The sequence below is a fragment of the Hypanus sabinus genome, chromosome 9 (assembly GCF_030144855.1).
Source record: "Hypanus sabinus isolate sHypSab1 chromosome 9, sHypSab1.hap1, whole genome shotgun sequence".
NCBI classification, from domain to species: Eukaryota; Metazoa; Chordata; class Chondrichthyes; order Myliobatiformes; family Dasyatidae; genus Hypanus; species Hypanus sabinus.
In genome coordinates this window covers 135,907,393-135,925,785 of record NC_082714.1, presented here as the reverse complement: position 1 = coordinate 135,925,785, position 18,393 = coordinate 135,907,393, and the positions used below count along the sequence as shown (strand labels likewise).

The following is an 18,393-nucleotide window of genomic DNA, read 5'->3' as shown; positions in this document are numbered from 1 at the left end:
ACTAGTCACCTTCTTGCACAGTCATTCAGATTTTGAGGACAGCCTGCACTAGGCAGATTTACAGTTGTCCCATATTCTTTCCAATTTTAATGACTGACTTAACTGTAGTCCAAGATGTATTCAGTAACTTGGAATTTTTCTTGCATCCATCTCCTGACTTGTGATTTTCAATAATCTTTTCATGGAGTTGCTTGAAGTGTTCGTTTGTCTTCATGGTGTAGTTCTTGCCAGGATACTGGCTCATCACCAGTTCGACCTTCCAGATATAGGTGAAATTTTACTACCATCAATTGATACACTTTGACTGTACACAGGTTTCCAAAAACAGATCTCCATTTAACTAGTTATGTTATTTCTAAAACCATTTGCTTGCACCACTAATGATTTGGTATGAATACACGTGCAATCAAGTATGTTTTATATTTGTAATTAATTTAGATCACTTTGTAGAGATCTGTTTTGACTTTTGACATGATGAGTCTTTTTCTGGTGATTAATGTCAAAAAAAAAACCAAATTAAATTCATGACTCAAAGTTGTAATCAAATAAAATATGATAACTTCTGGGGGGGTGATGAATACTTTTGACGGGTACTGTATCTTCCCATTACACCTTTAGTATACCAATGATATTTACCTGTAGCGAGTGGTAGGTACCTGGAATGAGCTGTCCAGGGAGGTGGTAGATACAGGAGCCCAAAGACCCTCGCCTCAAGGTTTAACATCTTCTTCTACTCTGCCATCAGGTTCTTGAACTGAACTGATTAATCCTAGCACTGAGTTTCTCATCTCTCTCTCAATTTGCATTAATGTCATTAAACTATCGTATGTAAATTGAATTTTATGTTAAGCACTATGCAAAATAGCTCATTTTCATGGCATTTATACCCCGGCAACGTCTGCCAATGACAATAAACTTACAACTTGAAATCTGACAAACTTTTAAAAGGCATTTAGGCAGGCATGTGAACAGGCAGGGAACAGAGGCATGCAGATGGGACCAGTTAGATTAGCACCAATGGTAGCACAGACAAGGTGGGCCAAATGACCTGCTTCTGTGTAGTATTCTATGTCTTGGCAAGTATTGTCTCAATGCTTCAATGTTGTGAACCTATGCTCCACCTCTAAAGCAGCACTTGCCAGAGTGCAATCACACCCCCTTCCTTAGATCCCCTCCAAACTTGCTCTCACAATTTCCTCCACTTTGACACACCTACCACACAGGGGGAAAAATTTATCTATCCTGTCTGTCCCTACTGTAACTGTAACACAAGGACCCCCCTCATCCTCCATCACTCTAGGCCTATCCCTATTATTGACACTAAAAGTCCAGGCAACACCTCTAGCTAACTGGATCTAAAAATGAGATGATAATAGGAGGCAGAGGGCTTTCTGAAGGGTGGTTTTTATGGTAGAAAATCAGTGACCAGTGATGTAACACAGAGATTGCCATTGGACCCTTGTTTGTGACATATTAAGTAAGTTGGATAAGAATTGTAGGAGCTATGATTAATAAGTTTGTGGATAATATGAAAATTGTTGTGGACAGTGAAGACTGTCTAAATCTACAGAAGAATGTAAATCTGATGCACAATTAAGCCAAGTGTTCACAGATGGAACTGAATCCCAAATGAGAGGTAATGCAGTTCAGAATGTGAAAGTTGGGTTAAAGACAGATGTCAAGTGCAACAGTACCAAAAAAAAGAAACTTGGGGCTGAAGTCTATAATTGCCTGAAAGTGACAGTTCTGGTAGATAGGGTGGTTAAAATAAAACACTTACACCATCTTTATTGTGTAGGACACCAAATATAAAAGATGAAATGTTATGTTGCAACTTTACAAAATATTGGTTAGACCACTTTGAACTGTAAGGCATAGTTATGCTGGAGGAAGTGCAGAGGAGATTCACCAGGATGTTGCATAGATTAGAGGACTTTAGTTATGGGGGGAGATCTTAATAGGCTACATTTGTTTTTTTTCTAGAGTGAAGGAGGTGATGGGTGACCTGACTGAGGTCACAGTGTTACAGAAGAAACAGATCCCAAGGCCCCACATGTCCACAGTGACCTGATCCAGTTCTATTTGCTTATATTTGGCCTATATTCTCCTCACCCTTTCTTGCCATATACCCCTTTAAATGTCTTTTAAACAATGCAATGCCTCTACCACATTCTACAGCTCATTCTACATACCCACATTTTGGGTGCAACAACTGCCCTTCAAGTCCTCTTTAAATCTCTCTCCTCTCACCTTCACTCTCTAGTTTTAGATTCTTGTACTTTGAGGAAAATTGCAGAATGTTGGTTAGAATTTGCACACAGTATTTTTAATTCCAGCGAATGCTATCAATGAGATATTTTGACTGTTGCGCAGAGTCTGTAACTACTCACTTTATTTACACCCCTCATTATTTTATACACTGAAAAAAGGACGTGCCTCAGCCTCCTGTGCTCCAGGGAAAAAAGCCAACCCATCTAACCTCTCCTTACAATTCAAGACATCCAGTCACAGTGACATCCCTGTAAATCTTGAAGATCCAAGATTCACACACAAAATGCTGGAAGAACTTAGCAGGCCAGACAACTACTATGGAAAAAGAGTACAATTGACATTTTGAGCTGAGACCCTTCATGAGGACTGGAGGAAAAAGATGAGGAGTCAGTTAGAAGGTGGGGAGAGGGGAGGAAGAAACACAAGTTCATAGGTGAACATGGCTTTCTCGAACTTTTGGTAATGCTTCCCCACTTCACCACTTCCTTCTCACAGCTCATCTCCTTACCTGCCCATCACCTCCCACTGGTGACCCTTCCTCTTTCCTTTCTTCCATGGCCTTCTGTCCTCTATCAGATTCTCCCTTCTCTAGCCTTGCATCTCTTTCACCAATCAATTTCCCAGCACTTTTCTTCACCCCATTTCACACACGACCTTGTGTTTCTTCCCTCCACCCTCCCCCCCCCCCCTTACAATGACTTTTTTCTCCAGTCCTGATGAACAGCTTGGCCCAAAACGTTAACTGTATTCTTTTCCATAGATGCTACCTGGCCTGCTGAACTCCAGCGTTTTGTGTGCATTACTTGGATTTCCAGCAGCACCTGCAGATTTTCTCCTGCTTAAGAGCCAAGATTTGTTTAATTTCATTTCCAGTACATAAGTGTAAAGAAGAATAAAATAATTGTTATTCTGGATCTGATGCAGCACAAAAAAAACACACAAGAACAATACAAAAGATAGCTTAAATACATAGATTAACTGTACATCTATAAAGTGACACTAGGAACAGGAGTGTCTGTACACTAGATGGCTGACAAGAAATGATAAAGTTGTGTTGGTGAAGGTGTATGGTGGGATAGGTTACTGGGTGTAGGTGCTGATCAGCCGTCTGGTAGTCCTGACGTAGATAACATGTACCCTCCTCCCTAATAGGAGTGAGACAAATAGTCCATGAGCAGGGTGGGTGGGATCCTTCATGTTGCTGGCATTTTTCCAGCACCCTTCTAGTATATACTGCACTGTGCCAAATTTTAAGGCACAGATATAAAGCTCAGCTACCTAAGACTTTTGCACAGTATTGTATTTGTCAATATGGAGCAGAAAGTGAGTTTGTAAATCTCAGAGCAAAGGATGTTGGGAATGGCGAAGGTGGGAGCCACGGGAGGGGTGTGGGACACATGGCACAGAAGGAGTGCCAAGGGTGTGGGGTGGCATAGGTGCACACTCACCCAGCCCCAAAACACCAAAGTCAGTTGCCATCAAATTGATTTATTGATCATTACAGAATGTCTCTCCTCTCCCTTCACCTTTTCCCAACCATGATTCCCCTTTCCCTGCCCCTTTCACACTTTCAGTCCACAATAGAGATCCCTATCAGAATCAGGTTTTATCATTCACATGCAAATAAAATTCTACACATTCACACACACATGCCTAGAACTTCTGCACAGTACTGTATGTCCTTGATGGCAGATAGGCCATTGATGCGTTGGGCAATTTTGACTTTCCAGCTTAAATTACATTCTTCCCTTAGCTTGGTGATCATAATTGCACACAACTCTGCAAGTGTGGTCTCAATGAATGCCCTGACCAATGAAGGTAAGTATGTCAAACACCTTCTTTACCAAGCAGTCTATTTCTGTTGCTATGTTGAAGTAAATATAAAATTATGAGAGGCACAAATAGGATAGGATAGTTAGAATCCTTTTCTCATGTTAGGAATATCAAAATTAAGAGGTGAGAGGAAGGAGCTTTAAAAGGAATTTGAAGAGAAAGTGGTTGATACTTGCAACTCTGCCAGCAAGTGGAGGAATTAAATATAATGACTATGCAAAAGAAACAGTCAGACGGGCACTTGAATGGGTAAAGAACAGGCTATGGACCTAATATAGGGTTTTGCATTGATGGACAAAATAGTTGGTAAAGATGGGATGGGCCAAAGGGCACACTTCTGTGCTGCTCAACACTATGATTACATATTTTCCCCCTACCTCAAAGTTGATTTACTGGTATTTCCTTTATTGTACATGTGTGCATAAATGCACTTTTCAATAATTTCATCTCCAACCAACCCCAAATTAATTAGTTCAATTAGATGAAAAAATTAAGTAAATACTGGGAATAAAATCCAGAGGAAATAATGCACACATTCAGCATTTGAGGCAACTACAGCACATTTCTTTACAAGTGTGTTGGGGAAACAAATAACTTAGCCAACAATTAAGGGCAAAACTAATAAACACATAACATCTGATGCTTTTATTAAGCTAACTCCGTGCACACCCAAGTTCCAATGGAAATTTTCCAAATCTATTGGGAATGCACAAAGATTCTGTAGTATTTTTTTCCAGGGCAGGTGCAATTCTGTTTGCATATAATATAATAAATGCGTCTACAAGAGCCTTTCAAAGTGTTCTTTGCAGACTAGTAAATTAAGCCTATTGCAGATAACACTGTCTCTCCAGTTTTTTCTTCCTTTCCAATCCCGATGAGTGATCTCAGCTCAAAACATCAACTGTTTACTCCTTTCCAGAGATACTGCCTGGCCTGCTGATTTCCTCCAGCATTGTGTGTGTTGCCTATCATGACCATGGCTAAACTCAAGAGCCAACTCTGAAATGCTGTATTACTTGCTTAATCTTAGTTCTACAAAATTTTAATGAATTTGTTCATAATTTAAAGAATAGATCTCCTGCCCATAACAAATAAAGGGCAGTTCAAAAGATACAAATATGTAAATATGATTTAATTTTGTATTTGGAGTTTCACTTCAGTATTCCACACTTTAGTATTGGCAAAGCTCAAAAATCATAACAGAAACAATTTGATTCTTTGGTGACAAGACTGGACCATGGAGCAAAAAAAAAATCAAATTGTTGGAAGAAGTCAGCAGGTTTAAGCAATGTCCAAGAAGGAAAAGGAATTGTTGACAATTTGCATTGAGACACTCTATTAGGTTGCTGGTCAACCTGCCAGGCTCTTCCAGCAGTTGTTTTTTTTTGCTTTTGATAAGTTCATACAGTTTCTTGAATAGTCCAACAGAATAGACTTCTGAGCAAGGGACACAACAGTCTGGCCATTATAAAATTACGGTGGCCAAAATATCCCACCAGCACTTCAAACAAAAAAGGGTCACACACAGAGAAACAACTTGAAGACAATAAGAATACTTCAAAAAAAAATTGTGGTATTCAGACTATATAGCTTGTATCAAATGGTTCACGATATTTTCTTTTAAAAATATTGAACAGCACATTTGTGAAAACTTGAAGCAGAAAATTATTTTTTGCAAAAACAAGATTATGCATTTTAGCATTACATTCCTGTACCAGGTAAAAGTATCAACTTTAACAAACTTTTATTGGATACAATGCCTTTATAAAAGGCACACATCCAAAAGACACTTTACACAATTAAAATCTAACAGAAAGTTCAAATAGAATGATTCAGAGACACTGCAATGTCCAAAGATTGTTTACATTTTTAGGAGACTAAGAAAATGCTCTCAAAAATTAACTACTACTCATTCATTGATCTTAGAAACTACATGTGTTTGCAATCACAATTTCCTTAAATTAAACCTCAGATCATTATGCTTATAAATTTGATACCTATTGGTGATCGACAGCATTTTGAGCCCAAGATCTTATGGATAAGCAATCAAATGCAAGATTCTATTTTACTGTCAGAAACTAAAGAAACAAAACTCAGTAAACTCTGTGGCAGGGGATTTCACTTTTCCACTAATTCAAATGCTGTCTGAAAAGAGTTCCAGAGATTCCTAATTTTCAATAATGTTGATATTGAGGGTCATTATGGAGAATATTGAACAAATCAAGTAAAAAAGGATTTTATTAGAAACTCTTCAGTATACTGGGAAAGATAAAATAGTATCAATGTTAAAAGGATTAACAATTCTAAAAGGCACAATTTAAAAATACTAGGGTACAAATCCACAAGTCAGTTAGAGCATGAAGTTATGAAGTAATGATGATTTTGTTCCCCATTGGAAGTATACTTACACTGCAGTCAAACTTTAATATTTTGAAGAAATCTAAAATGGTTTGTAAAAGCTTTCTGATAAGTTCAGTAATGTGAAGAGTAAACGGGGAAGACTACAGAATAGCTGAGGCCATGAAACAGCAGGGGACCATGGAAGTTTTTTTACCTGCACATACATTCCAGTAGCTGTTGTCAGACTGCCTGTTTTAAAAAAACAAGTTTGATAACCTTGCCATTATTTTCTTCTGTAAATTCAAGCAAAAAGAAAGTTCTAAAATCTTACTATGAAAAATGGAATTGGTAAACAAATTACACAAAATTCAGTACAAACTATCGCATGGTACAGTTCTTTACAGTGCCAGTGACCCAGATTCCATTCCAGCCACTGCCTGAAAGGAGCTTGTATGTTCTCCCCTTGTCGCATGTTCAAAGTCCACCTACTAGTTGTAGGTTAATTGGTCATTGTAAATTGCCCTGTGATTAGGCTACAATTAAATCGGGGGATTGCTGGGTGGCATGGCTCAAATTATCTTAATAGTTTAAAAAGAAACAAAAACTGGGGTTAAAGCATATTGATGGTGCACAGTAAAGTTCTTAGCATCTGTCATCTACCTTACACTATTGGTGTGCATTAAATGTCAAGTATTCTAGCCAGAGTGCTACCCATTGTACTTAGAAAATTCAAAATAAACTCAATTAAAATATACAGGATCTAGAAGAGCAACAACTAATTGACAGAGGATGAACCTGAACATATATCCTGAATAATAAGCTTGCACAGCCATTCTGTTAACAGGATTTTAAGCAGAAGGGAAATAGGTTTAAGAGTTCCAAAAACTTACGCATTGGATGCTTGGACATCTTGCCAGCTTTTGGTAAGATTCTGCTTGAGCTCATTGAAAGGAGTCAACCCTAACTTCCTTTTGATCTCTGAAGCGTGTTTTTCCTTGGCAGCTAGGACTTGCCGAAGTGTTGCTATTTCATCTTCAACCTGTACAAACAAAAACCCATAAAAATTCTAATTCTCAGTTGTTGTAATTTTTAAACATATTAGAAACATAGAAAATAGGTGCAGGAGTAGGCCATTCGGCCCTCTGAGCCTGCACCGCCATTCAGTATGATCATGGATGATCATCCAACTCAGAACCCTGTACCTGCTTTCTCTCCATACCCCCTGATCCCTTTAGCCACAAGGGCCATAACTAACCTCCTGTTAAATATAGCCAATGAACCGGCCTCAACTGTTTCCTGTGGCACAGAATTCCACAGATTCAACACTCTCTGTATGAAGAAGTTTTTCCTCATCTCAGTCCTAAAAGGCTTCCCCTTTATCCTTAAACTGTGACCCCTCATTCTGGACTTCCCCAACATCGGAAACAATCTTCCTGCATCTAGCCTGTCCAATCCCTTTAGAATTTTATACGTTTCAATAAAATCCCCCCTCAATCTTCTAAATTCCACTGAGTATAAGCCTAGTCGATCCAGTCTTTATTCATATGAAAGTCCTGTATCCCAGGAATCAATCTGGTGAACCTTCTCTGTACTCCCTCCCAATATTAATTGTAGCAATTTCCTTTTTCTATTGAACAAAGGCAAACTTATTCAATTGACATTACTAATTTAATTTATAAGTTCATTTAAACATGCCAAATCAGTTGACAAAGCTGGTATCAGTGCAAAAGAGCAAATTCTGGCCACTTTCCATGGGTCTGTTGTGCTAATTAATAACATAGCTGAAGTAATGATAACCTCAAAACAAAACTCCCACCTAACTCCTGTACATTACCATCACATTGCTCATCAAGACATTACAGAGAAAAAAATGCCTTAGCTTCACCTTAAATGGGCGACAAGTTTACCTGCAGAAATAGTCTAACTATAGATCCTTTCACAATCCTTGCCAAATTGTTTGTCACGACCCCTCAGGATCTCGTGTTTCAATCATGTTCTCCATTTTTCTGAACTCCAACAATTATATCTACCCCATCCAATCTTTTCTCTCAAGATAAGCTAACCATTCCAGGTATAGTCCGGTAAACACTGGAACTGCTTTCAAGATTAGCTTGTTTTTAAGTATTTAGTCCATTACTGCACAGAGTTCTTCAAATATCGTCTCACCAGTGCTCTATATAACTATAGCATATCATCCCTACTTCTATATTCAATCTCTAATAATAAATTATAAAATTCTGTTAACGCTGGACACTAACTTTATGCACTCAGATCCCTTGGTATTCAAGAGCTCTGCAATCTTTTAGATAGATAGATAGATACTTTATTCATCCCCAAGGGGAAATTCAACATTTTTCCAGTGTCCCATACACTTATTGTAGCAAAACTAATTACATACAGTTATTTAACTCAGTATAAATATGATATGCATCTCAAATCACCCTCCCAAAAAGCATTAATAAATAGCTTTTGAAAAGTTCTTAAATAGTTTACTAAAGTGCATTGAGTGGTAACTTAAGCTCAGTCCTAACCCCGGCACTTAACGTCTTGCCCCGGTGGTTGAATTGTAGAGCTGAATGGCGTTGGGGAGTAATGATCTCTTCATCCTGTCTGAGGAGCATTGCATCGACAGCAAACTGCCGCTGAAGCTGCTTCTCCGTCTCTGGATGGTGCTATGCAGAGGATGTTCAGGGTTTTCCATGATTGACCGTAGCCTACTCAGCGTCCTCCGCTCTGCCACCGATGTCATACTCTCCAGTTCTGTGCCCACGACAGAGCCCACCTTCCTTACCAGCTTATTAAGACGTGAGGCGTCCCTCTTCTTAATGCTGCTTCCCCAGCACGCCACCACAAAGAAAAGGGCGCTCTCCACAACTGACCTATAGAACATCTTCAGCATCTCACTACAAACATTGAATGATGCCAGCCTTCTGAGGAAGTACAGTCGACTCTGTGCTTTCCTGCACAGGGCATCTGTGTTGGCAGTCCAGTCTAGCTTCTCGTCTAACTGCACTCCCAGATACTTGTAGGTCTTAACCTGCTGCTCACATTCTCCATTAATGATGTTTAGGTTTTTTGTTTTTCTACCAAAATAGAGTGTTTCACATTATCCCCCACAAGATTACTTTTTTCCAAATCACTGCCCACTTACTTGTGTATCTTGGAAGCCTTCACCTCCCTCATCTTTAGATAATCAAAAAATTTAGCAACTTTGTCATTTGTACCCTCATTTAAACACACTGGAAAAGAGGTTGAGACCGCAGCACTGACCGTCTGTGGCAGGGTACTTGTTACGTGTTACCAATAGAAAAAGACCCATACTTCCTTATTATTTCTACATGTCATTCCACAGCCAAAAACTGGGCGTAGCACTTGGTACAATTCCATGGAGTGAAGGGCATTTTCAGAGCTGGTTTTGGAAATTACTCAAAGAAATTCTAATGTTACGAAAGGAAAAACAAATATCCTACATGTGAAACTTCCAGAAAAATATCATCAGAGTTATGAATTACTGCAAAATTAGCTTGCCATTAATCTGAGAAAAACAAATGAGTTGCACAAATTGTTTTACACCAATGCAAACAGTTCCAGAAACAGGATTTGCTTATTTCAAGTCATCACCTTCATTCAATAAAATAAACTGCTCTTCATTAGAAATTGACAAAATGATTTAAAAGACATTTACTTAAGCAAGCCTGACAAATTATTTGGCCAAATATTTACAGTAGGTTCTAAGAAAGCATGCTCTTAAAAAGACGCAATGAAAAAATATTTTCAAAAAAACAGATGATTCTGTATTAATTAAGAAAATGCTACTAGTAGCTTAGAAAATAAACATAACTGCAGTATTTTTCTCCAGTCATTTTGTCGAATGACCCAGGGGATCAAAACAGAAGGGAACTAATGTGTGCCTCTCCAGGTCCACCCTGAAACTAGCCAAGGGAACTGTTCCTCACTATGTTCCTTCCTGTCACCACCCAGACAGCAGAGATGCATGTTGGAATTCATGAACACTAACAACTACGCATTTCCTTCCTTTCATGTACAAACCTGAAAAATAAATGGGGGAAAAAGGATTCTTTGATGGAAGAGGATTCATCACCAACAGACAAATTTTGGTCTCACCAAACAGAAATACATACAATCTGACTGTGATCAAAAGGTAACAATCAGTGATACAGGATTATTGGTTTCTTCTTGGTGTAATAATTGGAAATGCCGCCCTTTCTTAACATTTAGTCTAAAGATGTAGAGAATGCAAGGGGGAAAAAAAAAGAACCTATCGTACCCAGGATGTGAATATGCAATGAAACCACAGAATAAAATTAAGTTAGTATGTCTCTTGTGGTTCTGGAAAAGATCTGAAGGATAGTTATTTGAGGAACAGGAGGCAAAAGATACCCAGTGTGAGCAAAAAAAAAGCTCGATCAGGATTATGCCATTTTATGAATCTCAGAAAATTTAATTAAGTAATGATGGTTTCTCTGGAAAATTTTACTAAATCAACACAGAATATTATATATGCACGTAACTTCCGAATTCATGTTAGAGTTATTGACGGTATAAAAATACTAATGGAAAAGATATATACATAATGATACCCAATCCCTGTAATTCCTGACCGCCAACAAAAGCCAATCATAGTTTTTGCCATAATAGCTGTGAGTGATTTATAATATTTACAGATTTTAACATTTAATATTAAACAATTGCATATCAAAATAAATATTTGAGATGCTAAATAAAAAAAGCAAATAACTATAGTTCAACACAGAACCAAATGCACTAGATTCCACTGAGGACTCTGGCCAAAATACTAATGTATAGATTAAATTATTAGGTGTTACCTTTTGAACATACTTATGTCCTTGAAAATGTTTTCAAACAAGTCTTCAGGAAAAAAATATTCTGCCAACAATAAAATACCTGCTAATTTTCATTTCCTTTGCAGGAAATAGCTGCTCTAGATGAGGCGCAAGAAATCCAAGCTAAGTCAATTGGAAATTTTCCACTGCCACTTCCCTCAACCTAATGTTTAAAACATAATTCCTCAAAAATGCAATACGGTCATAAAAACAGAAAATACTTCAAATTGTGAACAACTTGAAATGTGCAAGAAAGGAAACCCTTATAACAGTCTGCAATATTACACAACAGCTTATCAGGTGACACCCATGCGATAAAGGGATGTTTAGTTTGTGTTCAAGAAAATTGTTATTTTGCAATTTTCCTTAAAAACACACAGCCACATACATCATCTGTGCATTTGTAAAGAAACACAAATCTAAAAAATAAATTGTATTTATTCTAGTCCAGCCCTACCCCACCTAAATTGCATTAGATCAAATTTTATTCTCTATGTCAAATTTTTGGAAAGAGAGTTGTGAATTCTGTATGGTGAAAGGTTTTTTTTAAACCAGAAAACCCATAGGGATAGGGGCATTTCTACATATTTTCCTCTTAATTCTTATTTCCACAGGTAACCTTTCCTATGCAAGAACATACATCAAACTTGCTGGCATTGTAAAACAATGTTATATGAACTTTGATACTATGAAATAATTACAAAAGGAAGATTGTTCTGACATAACACAGTTGTTATAAACAGCTTTATTTTGCTTGATATCTGATACCAAGATGCTACACTTAAAAGTGAACAGAGGGGGAAAAAAAATCTCAATTTTAACGTCCACAAAATGCTGTCTGGCCTGCTGCGTACCACCAGCATTTTGTGTGTGTGTTGCTTGAATTTCCAGCATCTGCAGATTTCCTTGTGGTTGTCAATTTTTAACGTGCTTGTTGGCATTTGAACAGGATAGAAATGGACCAGTCATTTCATCATTAATCATCTAATAACAATGTAGGGAAAAAAGTCATTTTGATTTCATCTTTAAACAACTCATGCAGGGAGGTCACTGAAAATAATGAGCTGCTTGGTTTCCAATCTGAAAAAAAATCTATTGGGTAGGGTGGGGAGATATGTAAATAATATGGACCAATTAAATAGCAAGTTCACACTTTGCATTTTGCACAATTCACAATTCAAAAGCAATAGGTGTTATCACGGTCAAGACTAATTAACAAGAAGAATCCAATCATTTCTTCATTCAAGAAAAGGGAATTGAACAATTTCCACAGCAGAATACTACAGTAAACTTAAATATTTTTACAAGTTATAGTATACGTATTGGCTCCTTAAGCTAGTCATAGTCAAGGAAGGTAGTGGGGATAAATTCCCACTACCTATTAAATGTTCCCGATGCTGTGCATTTCAAATAGCCCCTGACAACCAAGTCCAGATCCTGGCCTTAATATGTGGCTTAGCTACTCAGCCCATTGGAACCATTTCTACTGACAAGAAGAAGGGGCAAAAGTGGGTTACAGGCACCTTAAAACCAGTCACTTCAGGCAGGTGGGACTTATCAACTGTGCTTGGCAGCCCACCTAGAAGGAAAACACTGATCTCAAACCTCTGCTGCCTTGCAGCTATACCCACTCATGGGGGAGGCTTTGTGAGAAACTGTGAGGAAATATCTGGAGCTGGAGACCCAAGGCAGTCCTACGTTGAGTTCAACGCTAATTTGCAACTCCTGCAATACCTCTGGTGGTAAGCTGCATCAGTCTTTGCTGTTCCTTTAGATTTATCACCAGTGTGGAGAGGGGGAGCCTGCTGCACGGGCAACAGCTTGCCCTCCATATCATACTTACATGGCTAAAATACTGTCTTGTGCATCACGCAGATAGGTAGGGATGCAACACCCGTGGTTAACTCCAACCAGTGGAGGCCTCCAATAGGTATATGTATATATTTAGCTTCCTTGGTTAACTACAGTAAAAATCTAATGAATATTAGATAAAGGCTAAATGTCAAAATCTGTTGAGTTTTCTGTGCAGGATTTGAATTTACATTCAGTAAAATATTGAACTACTTGTCAAAAATAAATTTGATTAATTTCAGTACTAAGGCTGCCTCAAATTATACCAAAGCATTGTTTTTTCAAGCATTCAAACTATACCTTGCTAAGTTCATTTTTGAGCTCCTCAGTTTCCACTTCAGAGAGTACTCCAAGTCCATCCCCACCTGCAGGAGTATCCACAGGAACATCAGTCATGTTTTCAGGCAGACCTTTGTTGGGAGAGTTAAGGTTGATATCTGTCACAGGTAATCAAACAAACAAACGAGTAAACAACACAGCAGCAACACTAAAAGTTAAAGTGAACCCAAGCTGCATTAGTGAACCCAAGCACAAATGGATATGACAGTGAAACTGGTAACAAGATGTTTATCAAGACAAGAATGAAAACAAAGCCGGTTCCTAGCTATTAAATATGGTTTGATAGTAAAGATAATATTACCCTAGGAATTTTAAATAATTATTCCAACATCAGTATGACAGCTATTAAACGAATATTGGTTATGCAACCAAGTTAACATATATATGCAGCAAGTAATGGAGGCAAATGGCTTGAAGGCCTTCATTGCCTGGGGCTGAAATTTTAAAATTGTTAAGTACTGATGTAAGTGAACAGACATTTGCAAGGCTGCAGCTGAAGTACAACATACAGTTTTTGGTCCCATTACTTAACGGATAACCTACCATTCAAGGTATTCCAGAAGATATTCATTAAACTAACCCCATAGGGCTGGGGAGGATGCCCATGAGAGAAAAAATATTAAAACCTCATTCTTCCATGTCAGAAATAATGAGGGATTTGAAACATGTAAAATCCTAAGGGGCACAAAACTGTGGATGTCAAGATGATTCCAGTCTGAAGGAGTACTGCATGTCTGAATGTGCAAAAAGCCCATCATTTAAAACTGAACTGCACAGAAGTTCCTACTGACAGTCTTGATTCTCTGGAATTCTTTACCCCAGAGTATTGTGAAGAATTGGTTATGGGAGATATTTGAAGAAGGTAGGTAGACTTTTGAAAGAAAGTCTTTCTTGTTGAATAGCATGCAAGAGGAACTGAAGCATGGGACAAATCAGCTATGACCTTATTGAATGGCGGAGTGGGGAGAAGAATGTGCACCTACTGTGTTTCCAAAACACTGAAATGCACAAGGTGGTATATGCCTTGAAAAAAAATACAGGAGCTAATGCTTCCCTATCAAAGTTCAAAATAAAGATGATCAAAGTACATAAATGTTACCATATACTACCCTAAGATGTATTTTCCTATGGGCATCCATAGTAAATAGAAAGAACCAATAGAATCAATGAAAAACTGCACAGAGATAGACAAACAACCAATATGCAAGACAATAAAACTGTGCAAATACAAAAAGAAAAAAATCACAAATAAACAATAAATATCAAGAGCACAAATTTTAGAGTCCTTAAAAGTGAGTCTGTAGGTTGTGGAATCAATTTAGTATTGGGCTGAGTGAAGCTATTCCCCTCTGGTTCAACAGCCTGATAGCTGTGGGTTAACAACCGTCCCTGAACTTGGTGGTGTGGTATTTGAGGGAACAGTAAGTAGCGAACTTAACCTGGATGGTAAGGTCCTAGATGGATGTTGCTTTCCTGCGACAGCACCCCTTGTACATGTACTCAGTGGTGAGGAGGGCTTTACCTGCGATGGATTGGTTTGTATCCACTACTTTTTCAAGGTTTTTACATTCAAGGGCATTGATGTTTCCATACCAGAATGTTATGCAACCAGTCAATATACTCTCCACCGCACATTTGTTTTATATGTCATACTGAATCCACACAGACCACTAGGAAATAGAAGCACTGCTGTGCCTTCATTGTAATGACATGTATGTACTGGACACAGCACAGATCCTCTGTAATGATAATGCCGAGTTCCTGATTCACTGATGAATGATAGTCATATGTGATTGAGCATTATTCTTTATAATTACACAAGACAAAGATGAGGCAATCTTCCAATATCTTAAAATCAAAGAATATCTGCGCAGAGTGAACAAAAATACACACCATTCCCTTTCAGCCACCTTATGTACTCTGTGGGTCAACATTCACTTCTGTACTGTTCAGCGACATAAAATTCTCCCATAGATTTTACTACAGAAGTTGGGTATCATTCTTAATTAGAAGCATTTACTTGTAGATCCCATAATGAAGTTACAAGTAAAGGAATCACCCTGGGTAATAGCAAACATAAATCCCTTAAGTCCCAAGTAAATACAGCAGACTGCACTGTGAACAAATGTCAGAAGCACAGTAAATAACTGAACTGCTGCAGATTGCTTTAACAATCTTGGACCAGGAAGGACAAAGTCAGTCGCAAGGTTTTTGCATCAAAAATTTATCCAGTGATCCATGCTAGAAAGAAAACAGGTACTTCAATGTGGGGGTGGGGGGGGGGGAAAGAGAGAGAAAAACAAAGGATTGAGCTTTCTTTAAACTGGTTATGGTCAAGTAGTCTGCTTCCGCTGACTGGCTAGAATTGCTTTTGAGCAATGGCAAGAGGCTGGAAGGACATCTGGTCCCTGTGAAGCCATAAATCCCAACAGGATTTAATGGAGCAAGAACAGACCAAAAAAAAAGGTTAATTTGTTAATGGTACTACTTCCAAGCACTGCTATAAATTAGGGAAAATAATTGTAGTACTGGGAAATGAAATACTGCTTCCAGTCAGGGAATTTCCTTTCACAGCTGAAGGTGTAAATATTATTCAGTGTTACCACAGCTTTTCAGGAATTAAAAAAAATCTAAGCTATTTGAATGTTACTACAGCTGAAGAATCAAATTGTAACAAGACAATTGTTGAAACCTCAACATAAAATGTTAATAATGCCATCACGTTTAGATTCCATAAAAGGATTTGATAAACAAGTTCACGAATGGCTTACCAACTTTAAAGTATCACTGTTCCTTCATTATTACTGGATGTGTCATCCAAGTTCCCTGCTATTAACATTGTGAAATTACATTAACCAGGACTGCAACAATCTAAGAGGGTGGCTCACCACCACCACCTGAAGAGCAATTAGAGACACACTCACAACATTGTCATCACCAGCCACACCCATACCTCCAACAGTGGACTTTTAAAAAAATCACTATTTTCCAAAGTTCTGTAAAATTGAAGCAGTTGGAAATGCATAAACCTAACTCTGATAGCCAATGTTCAGGATGTATAACACTTCACCAAAACAATTTCTACTAATGTGTGATCCAAATTTAACTAATTCTCAACTGAAAATGGAAGTAAACATTTAATCAACACCCAACATGAATGCTCCAAATATCCAAAATAAAAGCCATCAACTTTGGAACAAATCATGAACTTCCAATTTTAATCGCTAGTTCTACACAACTTTGGCAAGTGAAGGCAATTAATTTTTTACATCCATTTTGCCTAAACTATTTCAACGCACAACATTTTCAAAGCTTCAGGGAGAGACAACAGCCATACACTACACTTTAGACAATATTGTACTGAGATATGACATACAACAAACAACATACAACACGCACATTGCACATAATCAATGTAATAACAAGTGCATGTCAACAGTATGCACTGAAAATTAAAAACAGTACTTTAACTTTTAAAATGCTTATTTAATTTAGATAATTTTACTCCATTGTCAAATAAATGAGAATCTCATATTAATACTAATTAAATACGAAGATTTGTAAAGGCAGCCAATTACCAGCATTCCCAAGCAGCTTTTTAAAAAATGATCCCACCCCTCACTTCAAAAACAAGTACAGCAGCCAAATTATATTATAAGCTGCCAACGTCAACTGCAGCTTTGCAGTACAATTTGCCTGGCTTGTTTTGTTGTGTTTAGCCTTGGCCTAACCCTCTTCCTGTGATTCAGGCCTGATTCCCCCAATTTCCGGCTGGAGCAGTGGCCAAGCCTCAAACGCACACGAAGATGGAGAAGCTCCCCAAATGCGTGCGAGACTGCTCGCGCGGTGCGAGACAGTCGCCCAGAGGTGCCAACCTTGATTCGGAGCGTCCATGACGAGAGAAGGCGAAGCCCCACAAACTGTTAAATCAGATCGCCGCCACGCACCAGCCCCGCAGCCAGCCCGGCGCCGTGAGTCGACGTCAGCCGCCACCACGTCAGCAGCGAGGGCACGTGACTCGAGCCCGAGTGACAGGTGGCTAAGTAAACAAAGTGCAACACCTTGAACCTGAATCGCTAGTAATCCTTGCAGCAAAACATCAGCCAGTGTTTTTATCCCCCCCCCCCCCCCCCCGAAGCCTGAGCTGAAAACTGCTGGGAATAAACACTTTTTTTTACATTTTTAATTTGTTCTCATTCTTATTTTGAAAGCGAGGTGCATTTTTAAAGACATAAATCGGACTATCAAAGTCGAATTTATTTGCCATATGCACATGTACATATATCAACACTTACTTGTACCAGCATCACAGGCCCGGGGCATCAGATGAGCAGCATTTACAAGGAGAAACAAATTAAACTATGCACAATTTTTACAAGACGGAATCTCGAACAAATTAAATCACACTATGTTCTGTATTCCTTTTTACTACTTCGGGGTAATTATATATGGAATTATCTGTCTGGATAGCACTCAAGCTTTCACTGCTTCTCAGTACATGTGACAATGTGCTCACTAATTAAAAGATAGCTGAGCGGGATCCCAGTGGGAGTGCCTTGATTCAGGATAAATTGTCACAGCCCAAATTCCATTTCTTCCTATTATTTCTCTCATCCGGGCAGATTTTTCTTGGACGGTTTCAACTCAGAGGATCTGAGACAGTAAGATTAACTCATTTTCTCTCTCTAAATACAGTATATTGTATGAGCTGAATAATTCCAGCAATATTAATTTTATTTCATTATTTCCAGCATCTGGATTTTTTTAAACTGTTGTTAAGCAAAATCTATGAACTTATTTTGAAATATTTTGTGCTTTGAAAAAGAAGCTTAAATCAGAAGTGCTACCGTATCTCCAGATTGTTTGGCATCCACTTGTTAAGGAAGGATATGAT

General features: G+C 38.2%; 1 protein-coding gene across 5 annotated transcripts in view; it reads right to left on the bottom strand.

The window, feature by feature from the left end:
- Nucleotides 1-17,611, bottom strand: part of tpd52l2b (tpd52 like 2b) — a 77,380-nt gene extending 59,769 nt beyond the window's left edge. For 3 of the 5 annotated variants that reach the window (XM_059980647.1, XM_059980643.1, XM_059980645.1), the window contains exons 1-3: nucleotides 17,375-17,529; nucleotides 13,461-13,597; nucleotides 7,335-7,483 (exon numbers count right to left, since the gene is read on the bottom strand). In XM_059980647.1, coding sequence (XP_059836630.1) covers nucleotides 7,335-7,483; nucleotides 13,461-13,597; nucleotides 17,375-17,393 — 305 coding nt within the window. In that variant the 5' untranslated portion in view covers nucleotides 17,394-17,529. Of the gene's footprint in view, nucleotides 1-7,334; nucleotides 7,484-13,460; nucleotides 13,598-17,374 lie in introns of all 5 variants that reach the window. The other 2 variants (XM_059980644.1, XM_059980646.1) reach the window with 2 other exon arrangements.
- Nucleotides 17,612-18,393: the final 782 nt, after the last annotated feature.